Source organism: Lingula anatina, chromosome 6 (assembly GCF_051362555.1).
Source record: "Lingula anatina isolate TDL-2025a chromosome 6, LinAna3.0, whole genome shotgun sequence".
NCBI classification, from domain to species: Eukaryota; Metazoa; Brachiopoda; class Lingulata; order Lingulida; family Lingulidae; genus Lingula; species Lingula anatina.
In genome coordinates, this window is record NC_141772.1 from 9768198 (window position 1) to 9785986 (window position 17789).

At 37.0% G+C, this 17789-nt stretch overlaps 1 protein-coding gene across 2 annotated transcripts; it reads right to left on the minus strand.

Moving 5' to 3' along the window:
* Window positions 1-614: 614 nt before the first annotated feature.
* On the minus strand, window positions 615-17733 carry LOC106172627 (F-box/LRR-repeat protein 5). 2 transcript variants are annotated; one of them, XM_013553419.2, is made up of 10 exons: window positions 17600-17733; window positions 16289-16624; window positions 15697-15853; window positions 15125-15304; window positions 14562-14719; window positions 14109-14222; window positions 13716-13798; window positions 12721-13317; window positions 11732-11971; window positions 615-828 (listed from the first exon to the last, which is right to left on the minus strand). In XM_013553419.2, the coding sequence occupies exons 1-9, from the start codon at window positions 17681-17683 to the stop codon at window positions 11743-11745; spliced, it is 1938 nt and encodes a 645-aa protein (XP_013408873.2). In that variant the 5' UTR covers window positions 17684-17733; the 3' UTR covers window positions 615-828; window positions 11732-11742. The 2 variants fall into 2 exon arrangements, with proteins under 2 accessions (XP_013408873.2, XP_086872262.1); XM_087016136.1 differs by having other exon boundaries at window positions 15125-15316.
* Between the last annotated feature and the right edge of the window lie 56 nt (window positions 17734-17789).

The window sequence follows — 17789 nt, forward strand, 5'->3', positions numbered from 1 at the left end:
CTTAAATAATAAGGCTATTAACATGCCTTAGAATTAAATCTGAGGAAATCTGAGGAAATGTGAAAAAACAGCATAACTTCTAAAATAATGCCCCGATTATGCTGATTTTCGAACTCAACCTGCGTTTTAGTAAGACTGACCATTCCTGTGAGTTTAATGACAATTGGGCTTTCTGTTTTTCTTATATTGTGTTTACAGTGTTGCATATATGCTGAACAATGAAAAAAACCGCATAACTACTAAAATAGAGACCCGATCATGCTGATTTTCGAACTTGACCTGCGTTTTAGTAAGATTGATTACTCCTGTGAGTTTCATGACAACAGGCCTAACGGTTTTCCTTAAAATGTGTTTACAAGGTTGCATATATGCTGAAAAGTGAAAAAACAGCATAACTTCTACAATAATGGCCCCATCATGCTGATTTTCGTACTTGACCTGCGTTTTATGAAAATTCATCAGCTCTGTAAATATAAAGCCAAAAAGTAAAACTGCCTTCCACTTATCGTGTTTACAAGGAAAGTGCACGGCGACGGCATCGGCATCGCCATCGGCGACGACAGACGCAGGTGATGGCAATATGTACAGACACATCTGTGTCTGTACATAAAAAATTATAATTATTAAAGGATTGATTGCATTTACCTATCAGATATACATGAACACATGTTTTGATTTACCTTGTTAACTACCTAACCAGAGAGTCCGACATACAAATGTATGTCTGTACAAGGTGTTTAAGACATGTCTGTCTCTAGATAGGAACAATGGAGCCTCATCTCAACTGTTGTCTTTTTTCATCTTCACATCTGGTTCAATTTCTTCAACCTGCAAAATTGTAACAGAGAATATAAGTAACATAAGTAATACCAATTTGTCATAAAGAATATTCTTACTATGAAAACATGTGCAGAAGCACGAAAAAGCACCAAAAGTTTCAGAAGAGACAGCCATAGTGCACAGAATCACTGCCAAGGAATTTATATCAAACTTATCTTTATAATCCAAATATTGATTTTAAAATAAATAAATAAACAAACAAAAAATGCCAACTATAGGAGGAGTCTGAGGCATTTGCTGATATTCACTGACAATAGTGAACATTATACCACACAAAATGGAAGACCCAAATTTCAAAATACTCAAGGAATCCAATTCCAAGTTAATTCCAGGGTCAAAATTGAAGGCAATTGCAATGTGACACTGTGAATCCAGACTGAGCTATCCCAAGAAATTTTGAATCATGGGGTGTTTTAATAGGATGCAGCTGATGAGGCAAATTGCACAAAATACTGGAGTAAAAATGAGAAATTTTTGGAAGCTTTACTTTAATGGCATCAGAAGACATAAGGCCACACTTTTTTATTTTTATGGATGACATCCTCTGAGTACCCCAAAATCGGTGCGAGAGGGCGAAAAAAAAAAAACAGTCCAAAAAAAAAAAAAACTGCTTAAGTAAAGGAATGCTGTCAGTACACAGCTGGAAACACAAATTTAACCACAGAAACACGTATCAAACTAACAATATGTCTTTATCCATGCTCTCAAAATATTAAAGCATTGTGAATACTTCGTAGAAATGTAAAAAAAGTCATGAATTGATATACTTCATATTACCAAATCTATTTAAGGTTATTTCATGCATTCATTTGGTATAGCAATCGATAAAACAAATATCAATCAAACAGTGTGTCTTTATTTGTATTCTCAGAATATTAAAACATTTTGAACACTTCACAGAAATGTTTAAAAAATGATGCAAAGATATGCTTAATACTACCAAATCTATTAAAGGTCATTTCAGACGATGCCATTTTGTCAACTTCAACTCACACGAAGCAGCTTATGTGTCAGGTGGCCTGTCCGACCTTCAGCCCATCAAATACCTCGACGCCCTTGTCGACCCTTTTTTCGCTACAGAAAACCTGGTATTAATGTGCTGCTTTATACAGAATGTCACAGAAATGTTTGAGCCGCCGCCAGCCTTTCGCACAATTGTAAAAAGGTGATATCTCCATGCCCAATATCAATGGCATACCAATCCAAAACGATGGCGCCCGTTCTCTTTATGACTTTTATTGTTGTGTAATTTGAAAGTAATCCTAGAGATGAATTTGACAGCAAAGTGGCCGCATTTCCACGTGGCGAAAATACGCATGCGCAGAAAGCTCATTTCCTTGCAAATTCAATAACAACGTTTGCGACAGCCGGCTTCGTTGGGGGCTGGGGGGGGGGGGGGGGGGGGGCTTTTTTTTTTTTTTTTTTTTTTGGAGAATGGGCGAAAATCCGTGCGCGCGCAGGATGTCATCCATAAAATTAAAAAAGTGTGGCCTAAGCAATAATTTGAGAGAGAGAGAGAGAGAGAGAGAGAGAGAGAGAGAGACCAATAAAAAACATCATTGCCACATTTGGGAGACAAAAGACAAATGTGAGTGTGTGTCACTGTGTGTGTAACCAGTCACACTATAACAGTAATCTATATATACCCGTTACACAGAAAGCCTGCAGTGATAAACAAACCATCTCTCAGCTCACAATGCTAATGCACAATGCAACAATCAATACCAGCCCAATTTCTTATCCATTCATGCATGAAGCTGCCAATAAGGAAATTAGTCCATGCAAGTGTTGATAAAAAAAAAACCATGACATTTTAAAACAAATCGGGCCTCTCTTCAACATGTTGTTAATTTTAACCAACAGTTGATCATATTTTATGCTTAAATAAATGTACAGTATTTCATCAATATTCAACTAGAGGATCAGAGAGGCGATACCGCCTCCAAATATTGTACCACCAGCTGGAGCAAACGCATTCGTATAGACCCCCACATACACAAAATAAGGGACACAGCCACCAGTTTTGTGCTTGACAAGCTGTAAAAATGCAATCAACAAGAATTTTTAAACTATTGCAAAAAATATATATGGTACAATCAAATTTAAGTTCTTCGTAAGGTAGGTCAAGGGTCAATTTCAAGGTCACAGTAAATTGCCAGTATATGACTTCCTATTCAAGTTCAAGAGTAACTATGGACCTATCTCTGTCAAGTTTGAAGTTAAAAGAGAAAGAAATAAACAGAGTTCAGTTCATGATAAAAAGTAGGTCAAAGGTCAATTTCAAGGTCACACTTAGATTGCCAGTATAGGACTTCCTATTCAACTTCAATAGTAACTATGGACCTATCTCAGCCAGTTTTGGAGATAAAAGGGAAGCAAAATTTGCAAAATTCAGTTCATGGTGAAAAGTAGGTCAAAGGTCAATTTCAAGGTCACATTTAGATTGCCAGTATATGACTTTCTATTCAAGTTCAATAGTAACTATGGACCTATCTCAGCCAGTTTTGGAGATAAAAGGGAAGAAAAGTTTGCAAAGTTCAGTTCATGGTGAAAAGTAGGTCAAAGGTCAATTTCAAGGTCACATTTAGATTGCCAGTATATGACTTCCTATTCAAGTTCAATAGTAACTATGGACCTATCTCTGCCAGTTTTGGAGATAAAAGGGAAGAAAAATTTGCAAAGTTCAGTTTATGGTGAAAAGTAGGACAAAGGTCAATTTTAAGGTCACATTTAGATTGCCAGTATATGACTTCCTATTCAAGTTCAATAGTAACTATGGACCTATCTCAGCCAGTTTTGGAGATAAAAGGGAAGAAAAGTTTGCAAAGTTCAGTTCATGGTGAAAAGTAGGTCAAAGGTCAATTTCAAGGTCACATTTAGATTGCCAGTATATGACTTCCTATTCAAGTTCAATAGTAACTATGGACCTATCTCTGCCAGTTTTGGAGATAAAAGGGAAGAAAAATTTGCAAAGTTCAGTTTATGGTGAAAAGTAGGACAAAGGTCAATTTTAAGGTCACATTTAGATTGCCAGTATATGACTTCCTATTCAAGTTCAATAGTAACTATGGACCTATCTCTGCCAGTTTTGGAGATAAAAGGGAAGCAAATTTTGCAAAGTTCAGTTTATGGTGAAAAGTAGGTCAAAGGTCAATTTCAAGGTCACATTTAGATTGCCAGTATATGACTTTCTATTCAAGTTCAATAGTAACTATGGACCTATCTCTGCCAGTTTTGGAGATAAAAGGAAAGCAAAATTTGCAAAATTCAGTTCATGGTGAAAAGTAGGTCAAAGGTCAATTTTAATGTCACATATAGATTGCCAGTATATGACTTCCTATTCAAGTTCAATAGTAACTACGGACCTATCTCTGCCAGTTTTGGAGATAAAAGGAAAGCAAAATTTGCAAAATTCAGTTCATGGTGTAAAGTAGGTCAAAGGTCAATTTTAAGGTCACATTTAGATTGCCAGTATATGACTTCCTATTCAAGTTCAATAGTAACTATGGACCTATCTCTGCCAGTTTTGGAGATAAAAGGGAAGAAAAATTTGCAAAGTTCAGTTCATGGTGAAAAGTAGGTCAAAGGTCAATTTCAAGGTCATAGTAAGATTGCCAGTATATGACTTCCTATTCAACTTCAATAGTAACTATGGACCTATCTCTGCCAGTTTTGGAGATATAAGGGACTAGATGTTATAATTTTGGAGTTACCATAATGTGCCTTAAATTTCGTACAGAAAAAATTAATTAAAATAAAGAAAATGTCATTTTGGTCAAAATTCTTGAAATAGGAGGTGCTCTGAAGTTTCAGAAGTTCAAATTTGATGAAATAATGTCATTTTTGAACACAAGTTGTCTGCTTTGCCAAGCCTTATGTTTTATTTTTCCAGAGTTCAAAATTTATTATCCATTACCGTACTGCACATTTTGCTTTTACCACCAATATGTACTTTTTGATACAGCGTAACTCGAAAACCGTATGGAATACAAAAAAACCGAGACCACCTCCAGTGTTGGGCTTTACATGCTCTACAAAATGCAAAAAAGAATGGGTCTCTAGCATTAACGGTTCCCGAATTAGAGACAGTTTTCAGTTTCGGTATCTTATGGCCGCTACTCCCGTGAAAATGCACCGATTGACCCCAAATTCATGGAGATGAAAGATGACCTGAAGGGTAACACTTTCCAATAATATTATTGGTTAAGTCTGTGTGGTGTCTGAATAACAGGGCAAAAAAATTTTTTTTCGTAAAAAATTTCATTTTTTTGAAAATTTTGGCCCATTTGACCTTGAAGTAGAGGTCAAAGGTCAAATCCAAGGGTATATTTGAAATCTACACATATGACTTTTGGAAAGCCGTCTATAGAAATTTTTCCCATAACTCCTTCCGTAGGGTAGATAATTAGCATTTAATTTTGCCATTTTTAGACAAGGGTGCATTGCAATGAGTGCCACACCCAGACCCCAATACCGACAAAGCCCAAATTTTACGTGGAACGAGTTGAGATTATAGGTGACCTAAATCCATGAGATGGGTACGGGGGCCCTTACCGTCTAGGAGGAGAAGCGGTAACGGTAGCCGTCCGGTGGAGCCGGCGGAACGATCCGGACGAGACCGAAACCATGTGTACCGCCAGCGCTAACGCTGGTGGTACAATAATCTAACCACTGATCCAGTTAAAAACTTTGACTTGACTTTATCCAGCTGTGCATCCACAACTTATCACAGCCTGGAATGAACCCACAGTATGTTACAAAAGATCTTACATATGACATAAGGCTGTATTCCCAGAACTTTTAGATCGATCTATCCCTGCGGGGAGTCTCACTAGATTACTGTCAGATAATCCGGCTTAAATGTCCGTCCCGCCTACTACAAGCTGTAAGGGGGTAATTAACTTTCGTGTCCGCCCGGCTGACAGCTATTTAGCGTGAACCCCCAGGGAGTTAGGTCGATCTAAAGTAGATCTAAAGACTTTGGCCCATTATATCATTAAATGCCTTCCTGTGTTTGCATGCCCTAGGCTTATTTTGACTGAGATCTACTTAATTAAGACAAAGCCTGTTTCATAACTAATTTAAGACTAATTATCATCACAAGATTGCAGGCAGACCCCACTCAGTCTACAGACAAAGCTTATTTTGTAATGAAAATAAGACTAATTCCTCTCATCAGATAAATTGGATTCCAGGAGACCCCAGAGTCTCAGAGAATCAAAATCTCAGGTTAACAGCTTTTTTCTGATGATGCAAATTAGCTTCATTTCTTTTCCAAGGCAGTACTCATCTCGGAATACTAAGAATGCATCAGGTGACACCTCACTGATTACTTCAACCTAGACCCAGCCCTAAAACTAAAATCAATCAGTCATCTGAATGGCAAAGTTACAATATTGTCAAATCTTCTGTGATGAGTATTCAAATAGAAAGAGCATAAAAATGACCAAGCACATGCCAATTGGTTTAAGTGCACGCGCTTAGCTAAATATAAAACCTCAATTTGTGGGGATCTGGGGCTTTTCATTTCACAACGAAGTTCATCACTTTCAGAAGCTGATAAATCATGTCTGACTTTTCTCGGTGACATCAGTATATTATCACACATGCTGTATTGTCTATGCATTGAGAATCTATTCAACAAGGAGGCATGTATGTTAAACAGAAGACCTAGGTGTTGACTGTAAGGTATCAGAATACAGTACTTGGCTGTGTATCAAGAGGCAGGCCTAAAGACAGCAGTTTCGGTGGGCAGGGGTGGACAGTGGGGGTGTGGGGTCCTTTTTTTTAGAAAAAAAACTTTTTTACCCCTTCAGATGACCCAACTTAAAAACGAGCACAGAACATGTATCAAATGCTATCTTTTCAAAATGTTATGTCTTCAACCAAATGGCCACTGAACAACTTTCACAGATTGAAAGTGTGACTCTAGTATTAGTCACAGCTTCTTTCTACCATTCTTAAATCATCCACTGCACTCAACGAGATTAAAAAACTTAACTCTTCTCCAAATACAAAATGCCTAGCTTTTAATCACCATGGACTCTTTACTCTGCTGTGAATGTTCAGACAAGTAGGCAGAGCAAATACCACCAACATCAGCTAACTTCACATGAAACTACTGTTAACTAGCGGGTGACGTCAACCAGGGAAAATTTTCATCCATCACGTCCGACGCGTCCCCACCTAGCACCAGTCAACGTGACTGCAGGCAATGGTAATGGCTGCTGGGAAGTCTGGTTCCTATCTACACTGAAAACTGATTCATCATATGGAAGTTATCACTTAAAATATTTAACATTGACACCCGCTCACTTCTAGATTGACAAGATTTATCAATAAGAAAAAAATTTGACCCTGGTTTGACTTAACCACTTCAGGAAGAGGGGTTATCTTTCCTAGCCTCAGCCACTGTTCTTTCCTCATTAATTTTCATTTTTCTCTCTTCTTCTCCCCCCCCCCCCCCATATGACCTGTGGAAAAAAATCAATCATTCATTAAGTAGCTACAGTCTCCATAATAAACATTTCTCTCCCATATCACTATTTCTCCTTTTCATCTACATCATTCAACTTCTGTTGTGAGCATAAACTCATGTCTCTGCAAATGTACTCAATACAATTATAACTTTTAATACTTAACATAAAATTCTATAAAAAATGATCTTATTTTCAACTGAGAGTCCCAATATACAACCCTATCCTTGCAGTGCGGTGTCAGGTGTACTTATTCTTGTCCTTAATGTCATTGCTGAATTGTTAAGCAATTCCGTTGACGTAAAAGCTGATACGCTACAATTTACTTTTCTGCCTTCCATTTCCTTGCCACCCATATTGTTAGAGAGAGTATAGAGTAAGGTTCCAGTATTTTTGCACCCAAGGCCCCTTTGAGTGCTGCAACATGGAAACCATTGCCACAGCCCCCCCCCCCCAAAAAAAAAACACAAACACACACACACACACACACACACACACACACACACACACACACACACACACACACACACACACACACACACCAACTATATCCTACTTCAGATAAATGCACCTGTATTAACTGCTGTTTGGTACAGCTATGACTAAGCATATACTACAAACTTCCAAGTTTGTCATTTCTTGTATGCTCCTGTCTAGAGTAACACTGTGCCTGGTTTTGACTTTATGAAATTCACATAACGCAAATAAATTGATGATACTACTAATTTCTGGACTCAAGTTGCTGCTTGCTACACTGTGTACTACCGAAATTCAACATGCTATCGTATTATGCAATAATTACCAAGTTTTTGAAATCAAAACAGTAAAATTAATCTGAAAAGGAAAGCCTGAAGATTTGAGTGGGCAGACAGACATACATCCCCAAAAAACAGACCAATCAATTAAAATGTTGACTTTAATGGGATCAGCCTTATCTCGGTTCTGTTTTGATGTTAAATATACTTTACACCTTTCTAATCGCAAAATACAAATCCAGGACAAGTAATCTAGAACCTTGATCTAAAACAAGTAAACAGACTAAATGAACCAATCCATAACAGCCTACTTTGTCAGAGCAGAAAAAATTATATCCTATTTTGATAAGCAACATTTTACCTTCCTTTTAACATACGTTCACACAAGGACACACTTACAAAATTGACAAAATATAAATCAAAATTCACACCAAAGTACCTCTTTGGTTAGGTAGGCAACAAAGTGACATTAAGCTATTTGTTATCCTTTTTTCTTGGATTCATAACAATTTACACCATTCATACACATCTAAGAATTTGCAATTTTACTATGGCCTTCATAAAAAAGACAGTTTCCTTAATTACAATAATTAGTTTGGTATTAACCCTCAAGTGACCGAGTGGGGTCATTTACGACCCCAGCCATATGATTTAATGTGCCATCTCTTTATTTTTTATTCGAATTTTCTTTCCTTGCATGAGTTTGTCAGTCTATACTAATCCTACACACTTTCACAGTTTTTTGTAGGGATCAACCAATTAGTGTGGCGTATACATCACAAACTCTTGTGGGGTCATTTATGACCCCAGAGAGAAGCATTGGTTTTAAATATTCGTTTTTAAATTTTATTCAAATGTTTTGCCTACGCAATACTGACAGGAAAATGTCACATGCATGTGCTTCATGCAACCAGTCAGTGTGCCCAAAACATAGGCACAAATAAATGGTTTGTGAAGATTATGCTTGAAGTGTTACTAATAGTGCATCGCTGAATCTAATTTCAGTAGCTTTGTTGGAACTTGTTCTCATAACTGGGTCTCTCATTTTGACGTTACAATTTTCGGGTATTTCGGAAGTCTAAAGAATTATGTCGATATCATATTATACATATATTAACAAATTATTTGTGTGGATTTTATTTTATACACAGATGTAGTAGTAACATACATGTAGGTTGATTGAATGTGTTCTGAGTAGTACTACTCAGCACGTCAGCTAATTATTCTTATTGAAGTTAGCAGGATGCTATCTCAACATATGTCAACATATTTTCACTCAAAGTAATTTTGTAATGTACCTTTTTCATTTAGCATGGCAAATAAAAAGATACATATTTCTGCAAGTGGAAACTGACAATGACTGTCTAAATACCGGTGTAATGTTGTTCTTAAAATCTGTGCTTGGTTATTTCATGCAATAAAAGTATTATTACTAAATACTTATTACATTAGATCATTATAAAATACTTGTCTTAAATCCTGGGAGTAGTATAGGTGTGATAAACCCTCAACAGCCTTTTATAATAAGGATCCCTGTACAGAGCACAATGGGGTCATACATGTAGATGACCCCACTTGGTCATTTCAGTCAGTAAAATAGCTTGGTCTCTTGAGGGTTAAGCAAACTTGTGTACGTAATCTGGAGAGATTACAGTCAATAAGGACTGTGCCAACCTCAAGACAAATCACAGGAATTTAGGGAATGAAATCTGACTGAAAATAAATACCAAATTTTTACAGTCTTAATACCTGAATTTAGTTGAAACTTCAATACTGATGTCTTAAAGGGTGAATATATCTTTTTTATTGTAAAGAAATGCTTAGAAGTAGGGAGTATTACAGTTGAACAAAATATACGAGAACATATTACAGAAGATTACATCACAATAAACACCAAGACTTTACCAGAAACCAATTAGAAACATCAGCAAGTAACACATATTGGGCAATCTATGGTGAAATCTACTCAAATAACTGAAATCAATGGGCATTTAGATTATGTCCAACTGAACATGATGATAACTGTCAAGCTGTACAAAGTAATCAGACTCTGACCATACTTTAATTGTAGTCAAGATAAGAAAGCAGACATTGATCTGACTGTGCTGGGAGTTAAGACTGGCCTAGACAGCGAGGAGAGGGGAGGGGAGGGGAAGGGGGGGGGGGAAGGGGAAGGGGAAGCTGGGGAACAGCTTATAGGACCACATAATAACAGCATTGAGCTTGTGGTTTATCTGAAATTTTATTCAACATCTAGACTGAAGAAATTTGACCATGCAAGATGAACTGAAAAACAAAATATCCCTGAATAGCGTTTTAAAATACCAATGTTTAATATCCAAACCTTAGTTTTTCTGATGAAAGAAAAAGAAAAATCAATGAAAAGTTTGAACTGGTGGTCTGTACTTCAATGCCCACCCAAAAGTGACATGCCATAGCTGAGTAACCTTAAGAACTACACTGTTGTCATGATTATTGTTCTGGGCATGTTATTCTAAATAATTTAACTAGTTTTATGTTCAACATCTCCCCTTTCCCATTCAAATAATTTTTTTCCATCAGCTGTGAATATTCATCCTCTTATAATAGCATTTATCTTCTCTCTCTCTCTCTCATAAAAAAGACCATTTGACGGATTGACAAAATAACATCAATGATGTTTTGATTTTCTAAACAAGGAACAAAGTACCATTATCCAGCTGTTCTATAAGTGGAAAGTGGAACACTGTACCACAATGGGCCTTCCTCTTATCAAAAATCTACACACATCACCTCTTGAAGATATCTCTTCCCCTCAACTTCCTTTACATCGAGATCATAGTGCTTGCATACTCTTAAGAAAATATTTACACTCTGAAGTCAAATACATTTCAGTAATGAACCAAAACTACAGGGACAAAAAAGTCTTCAAATTATAGATATTCATGTGCGTCAAAAACAAGATGTCTAAACATTTACTCCTTTAGGTCATGAGAACAAAATAGAGGTAATGATTTCTATCGCATTACATAAACCTACATTATTTACAATGTATAGTAGCTAAGATACGGTAACCATGTAAAGAATTGATTTTATATCGAAGCTCAGAACTGCCTCAAGGAAAGGAGTGGGTACGATGTGTTGGAGGAGACAAAGATTGTAAGTATGAGGCATTGATTTGTTAAACATCAGGGGGAATGCCACCCTTATTGCGATAGAGAAGACAACTGGGTTGTGAACGAGAAAACACAATGTGGCCAAATATGAGCACCTGACCTCACTAAGACAAAGCTGCATAAAACAATTTTAACTGTAGAAATCTCTATACATGCTGGGGTTTTACTTTTTAACACGTGCATCCTTAGGATAAGTTTACGTACAAGTTCCACGTCCACTGAGCAATTTTTTTTGTTCTACATTGCATTCCATATGAAAGAGCTTCTCAAGGCTTTTCTGTATTCACTGCACTTTTAACAACACTTCATTGCTTTCACTTTTCAATTCACCTTTGGATTTTTACATCACCACTCTTCAAACTTCTTTTTTTTTTAAATGCACTTAAATAACACACCAAAGTCACAACAAAAACATACGGACATACATATCCACAGGCACACACCAACGAGCACACTACCTGCCATTCAGGCCTCTGGACTCTGGGGCACACACCCTTCTACTCACCATGTCCACGTCTACTTCCCACTCCTACAACAGAACCTATTAGAACACTCCAGGTTCTGGCATCCACTGGCCTCCTCAGGGTACGGGCCGTCCAGCAGGTTATCGCAGTAGTACAGCTCTTCCACATTCAGGGCGTGGCAGGTGTCCACCAGGCTGGTCAGGGCTTGACCACTCAGGTTACTGCAGCCGGACAGGTCAAGGTGTCGCAGGCGGGGAAGGCCATGGTTGCTGGCTAAAGCTCTAAAATAGGCATAATGTCCAATTAAGCGATGGCAAGAAAATTCAGATTGGACTCTGTTATAATCTATTGACTTTTGGTCTTAATAGGGTGGTTGCTGCTTAACTTGTAAACACCGCCATGAAAACTTGCAGCCTAAGTAAGCCAAAGTTTCTGCACAAAGAAGCACATCAAATGCTCAGGTCACCAAGTTTAATTAACATCATGGTCTGCCAGCTATGAAATAGATCTTTTCTGTCAGGCTCTTAATTTCAGGGGACATAGTTAAGACAAAAGGGTAAATGGGGCTTCTTTTTCAAAACTGACTACAGTGAAACTGAAAGAGTAAATGCACAGACTTATTCGAAGGTCTATAATAAATGAACTATAAAACAATTGCTGAAAAAGAAAATTTTGAAAGAAACAAATACAATACAGATTCATCTAGAGCTCCCCACTGATAACTCTTCACTTTCCAACTGACAGTTTAATAATGATTCTAAAAGCAACTTTAATGTGATATGCAGCCATTTACTGGCACAATTTCTACCACAGCTCTCTGGACTTCAAGAACTTAAGTTTGGTCAATATTCATCAGATTGTCCCTACAGTTGCAGATGACTCCAACCCAATTTTCATACTATGGAAATAGTAATTCTTAGACCCTTATTAAACAATCTGCCTTATGTGAATCCATTCACCAAGATAATTAAGTAAACAAGTATTGAACAAGATTGGTTTTCTTCTCTTTACTCCTGTCTCCCCCACAAACCTCAATCCAACATCAGTGACCATGCAGCAACCAGATAAGTCCAGATATTCCAGAGTCTTTTTCACATCTATCACATCAAACTGCGGCTTCTCTACCGCAATCTGCCTCTCCTCTGTCAGGAGTCTGGAACAGTTCTCAATGCTGCCGACATTTCCCGTCTGGTGGGGGCAGTTCTGGCACGTGGACATCACCTGACCTTCCACTTGGGGGACACCCCCCAGCTCCAGCATTGTAAACGTCCTTTGGAGCTGGGATTCAAATGAATCGAAGTCTATATACTGATGGGGTAACACTGTGGTGCTGCCATCTATACTATCACAGGACAGCTTTTCATCGTCGTCTTGCATACTGGGCTCTTCTGCGTGATCTTCATATTCACCACAAGGGGGAGGAACCTGTGCATGACAGTCGTATTTCTCTTGGTAAATGTCTTTGTCGTCAGATTTGTTGTTCTGGCAGCAGAATTCCTCGGTCCATACTGCCTCCAACCCTCCGCTGAGAGCCTGAGACAGCTTGATTAGTGTATAGTCTGTTATGTTTGCACAGCCTGACAAGATCAGGGTTTTCAGCTTGCTACCACAGCCGTCCTTACCCAGTCTGGAAGTAAACACAGTGTTGTAATTATATACAAATTATAATTCATGAATTAGGACAATATAACCCCCCCACCTTACCATATTATTTGAGCATGCTGCGAATAAAATTTAACATTAAATTCTTCTTTAATGAGAGGCTAATGGCTGTAATTTTACAGCCATTTTCATCTTACTGAAATTCAGTGTAAATTGATTCTGTAATTCTGTGACCAGATGATATAATAAAGTATACAGAGAAATATGTAATAGCAGACATTTGCATAAAACTTAATCTCATTATCAGTGATACAGTTTGCTGATTGTAATTGCAATCTTATCTCTGATACGTTCAAAAGCATTTTTTTTTCACTTCCATAATTACTTATTCTGCGAGGGGTCAATGATATCCATACTGTTTACCTTTTAAATGCAGTGTCAGACACATTGGTTTGTTTGACATCCAGGTGCTGCACATTGGGGCAGTGCTTCAACATCTTACTCAGCTGAAAATAACATTTTATTCACATTTTTCAGATATATTTGGCTGCTTTCTCACATTATACTAAAGCATAAAACTATTTAACTGCAAAAAATTGCATTTACTATTTTGTGCTCTCCTAGAAGTATAATGTAACCAAGTTCTTCAATATGTCAGCAACTGTTTGTTTTTTTAAATCTTTTTATGCCATCTTTCCAACATTGGACTAATTTTTGATCATATTTATCTATAAATACATATTTAACTGACCTAAATAATCTTATAATTATTATTATTACCACTGTAATTGTTAGTATCATAACTTATTAACATACCAGCCCATTGGTAATAGCCTTGCTGTGAGCAACACTCAGCGTTTCAACAGACTTCCCCACCTTTGGCAGCAAGTTCTTTGTGATACTGACTAGGACTCGAGCTTCTTGGCGTAGCTAAAAAATATTCAAATTTCATTTGTACAAATGACTTAGGTTAAGTACTGCACCATTATGCATACCTTGTAGTCAAAATACAGAAATCTTTCTTACATAATTCAAGACTTTTTCCAATTCAGTTAAGAGAATTATTGCAAGAGTTCACAGATTCTGAAAATAACTGAAAACTTGCTTTTGGCACCTAGCATTGCAAATCAATTCTTTATGTATAATTTTCAACAGCACCAATTTGAATTGTCTCAATTTTAGTTAGTCCTAGTCTTGATAATACACAGGAGCAGCCTTAGGTTTCCCCAGTGAGGCTCTGATTATAGAAATCATATTTTGACACCATACCTGCTTTATGTTCTCATTGTAACTATCATTGCTGCTGTGACTACTGTCACTGTCATAGGTCTCATCAATGTCAGCATCATCATCAATGACAACGTAGCGGTCTTCACTGAAATCCTCTGGCTCCTGCTCCAAGTCAGGGCCACTGAAGCTCCAATTACCTGAAATAGTTGGAAGAAAAGACCTCTTGTATTCATGAACTTAGTTTCAATGAATTAGTTTCTTATCTGAATTTAGAAATATACAAATATGGCCATATTTTTTAATATAATATGAAAATTGGATGATAAGTTATTTTAATTTATTACACACATCAAACTCCAAAAGAAGTGTTCCATAAAATCTCAACCCTAAAAACTAGCATTTACATCCGTGACAATCAGGTTTCTTGTATTTCTATCAGGTTTCTTGCAGGTAAATATTTTGAAGGTCCTAACAGTGATCCAATCCTTGCTTTTAACTTATGCACAGTCAAACCCAAAAATCACCCCAACTCCATGCATGCACCCACCCACACACACCCACACCTACCCACCCACCCACCCACACACACAGTTTTCCCCTACCTTGAGCCCACTGCACTGGATATATTGCCTTCCACAACTGTCCATCCATGGTCAGTGTATTCCAGGTCTTGCACACCTGAGCACACCTGGCCAGATCCCGGGGATTCAGGTAAGAGAAAATGTTGACCAACACCTCAGGGGGGAGCTCTACCTGGGACCTTTCTCTGGAACTCTCTTTTTCTGAACAAGAAGCTGTCATTGATAAAGTGGACATATACATAAAGATTTGTTTAGATGTTAAATAAAGTGAACAGTTGTGTTCTTCAACAAAAATTTCATACATGGTTCTTATCTTTTGAGGAAAAAACATTGTACAGAAGAAATATGTCTAGTTGGAAATGTCTAGTTAAATATGTTTTTATATAAAGTTAAGAACAACTAGTAGCTTGAAAAACATGGAAATTGCAACACAGTTACACCTTTTAGTACTATTTAAAAGGATGTGGTTTTCCTTACATTTTGAACGTCTACTGATCCTGGAAATACAAGGGTTATTTATTTCTCATCTGGAAAAGTTATTCAAGAATAAAATGAAAATGTAATTGCTACAGCTATGAGCAGCAACCGCCCACCTTCTTCTGGTGTGTCTTTCTCCTCCTCACACACCTCTTTCTCACTGTCGTCATATTTCTGGCGCTGGTGTTTTTCAATGTGTTTTTGTATCACTGCTTCTTTGATGATCTTCAACTCCTCGTATGGGAAATACTTGATGAGAAGTGGTTGAAACACCTAGAAAATGTTCATTAAAATATATTCTGGAGTCACGGTAGCATTAGCAATTTGTTTAGCTCAGCCAAATTGCCACTTTTTTTGTTAATTTGTTATCCAAATGGTTATAATTAGACTAAAATAAGTCAAATCAAGGCCTTTTGTTTAGCCAGTTTGTCAATTTTAGCATTTGGCTAAATTGGCGAGTGTTTGCACTACCCCAGACACTATATAAGTAACACAGAATAAGACAACAGCCAGGGGTAGATTAGTTGTTCTAAATGATCCAACAGTTCAGTGTGCTTATAATAACTAAATGGAAAAATAGACCCTCATCACATACACAAAGACATTAAATTTTTTTTCTGATACTTAGATTAAGCTGGCACATTAAGTTTTCAAGGAGTTTTTTAATATGATTTAAATTGGTTAAAATCTTTTTTCCCTATATCTCACCTCTTCTTCCTCTTTCATATGAGGTAGGAATTGCTCAGTAAACTCCTCCAGTGTTTCACGTAGCTGCTTGCCATAATTAATCCTATCTGCTGGATTACTGGTGACCTTTTCGAGACCACTTTTGAAAAACTCAATCATTTCTGTCAAGCGATTGTCTGAGTGGCAGTTGCAGACAGCAGTGTTTGTGATCTGTAAGGCTTTCAGTTTGTGTTTCAAGCGTTTCATAATGAGTTCATTTTCTATCTGTTCGTGGGCTTTGAATTCGGCAAAGGTGTTGCATAAGTTCTGGAGAAGCATTTCAAGGTCGAAATCAGAGCTGAAATTCACTGATGACAGCTAAAACAATAAAATAAAAATATATAAATAAAAAAGAGTTTTACAGTGATAACTTTCAATCAACTTAAAATACAAATCACATATATACTATCAATATCATAAGCTTTGTAGAGCATGTACATTACTCAAATACTTATTTTCTGACAATGATATAAATCAAGGGTGCTCATCTTTTATGTAGTAATAAAGAAGTTGTTTCCATTCATAATAGTGACTGGTTATTGATAGAAAACCCCTCAGCACTGCAGACATGCTGAAACTGTCATTTCTACGTGTCGATGACTGTCAAAATTTCCAAGGGACATGCAACAAATTTAAGAGCCCCAATTTTGAATTGTCTAATTATTTATGTATTCTAATACTACTATGTAAAATATATATAAAGCACAAAAAAACTAAAAAAAAAAACTTCTTTTCTGCTATTAAGAATGTCCTTAGATCCTGCAAATTTTTAACTGCTAGTCTGTTTGTCCGATTGTTTATAGAAGTGTATAATCATCAGTATCTGATATTTCATACAGATGCAATCTGTGCAAAGAGTTGAACTGACTGATGAAACCAGGCTATCGTGTATATTAATAGCCCAGGTGATACTGCCTGACACTTTTAACAAGGCACTGCATTCTGCATCACGACGATCCAAAACATGACCTACTTTTCTTCTGATCTACTGTGACTCGGACACGGCTCGACTTCCAAGTTCAGTGTTTATCATTACTATCCTGATCATGTCATTTTAAACAACACACAATATCTTGAAATGAAGTTTACCAAGTGTCTAAATAAAAACTGCTCTAAACTGGCTTTTAACGAAATAAATATACCATACACTGAAAGTGGAAAGATATCTAAAACTGACAGTATTTTCTGAAATCATTCGCAGTGCGTCTCTTCGAGTTATTCACTCCGTTTAACAGAACATCAAAACAGACAATATATAAGAGGCATTGTAGGGAATAGTATGCTTATACTTACCATATCGCAATACTTATGCACCAACTGCTTCATTCGAGAGTGGGGAATGGTAAAAACATCAACTTCCTCAGGAAAGGGTGCCATTTTGGAGCAATTTTGAGTCTCGGTCAATCTCGTACGTGTTGACCAACAGCGTGATTCTGACGTCACATCCTTTGTTGCCTTAGCGACGTTGATATCGCAAAGTGTA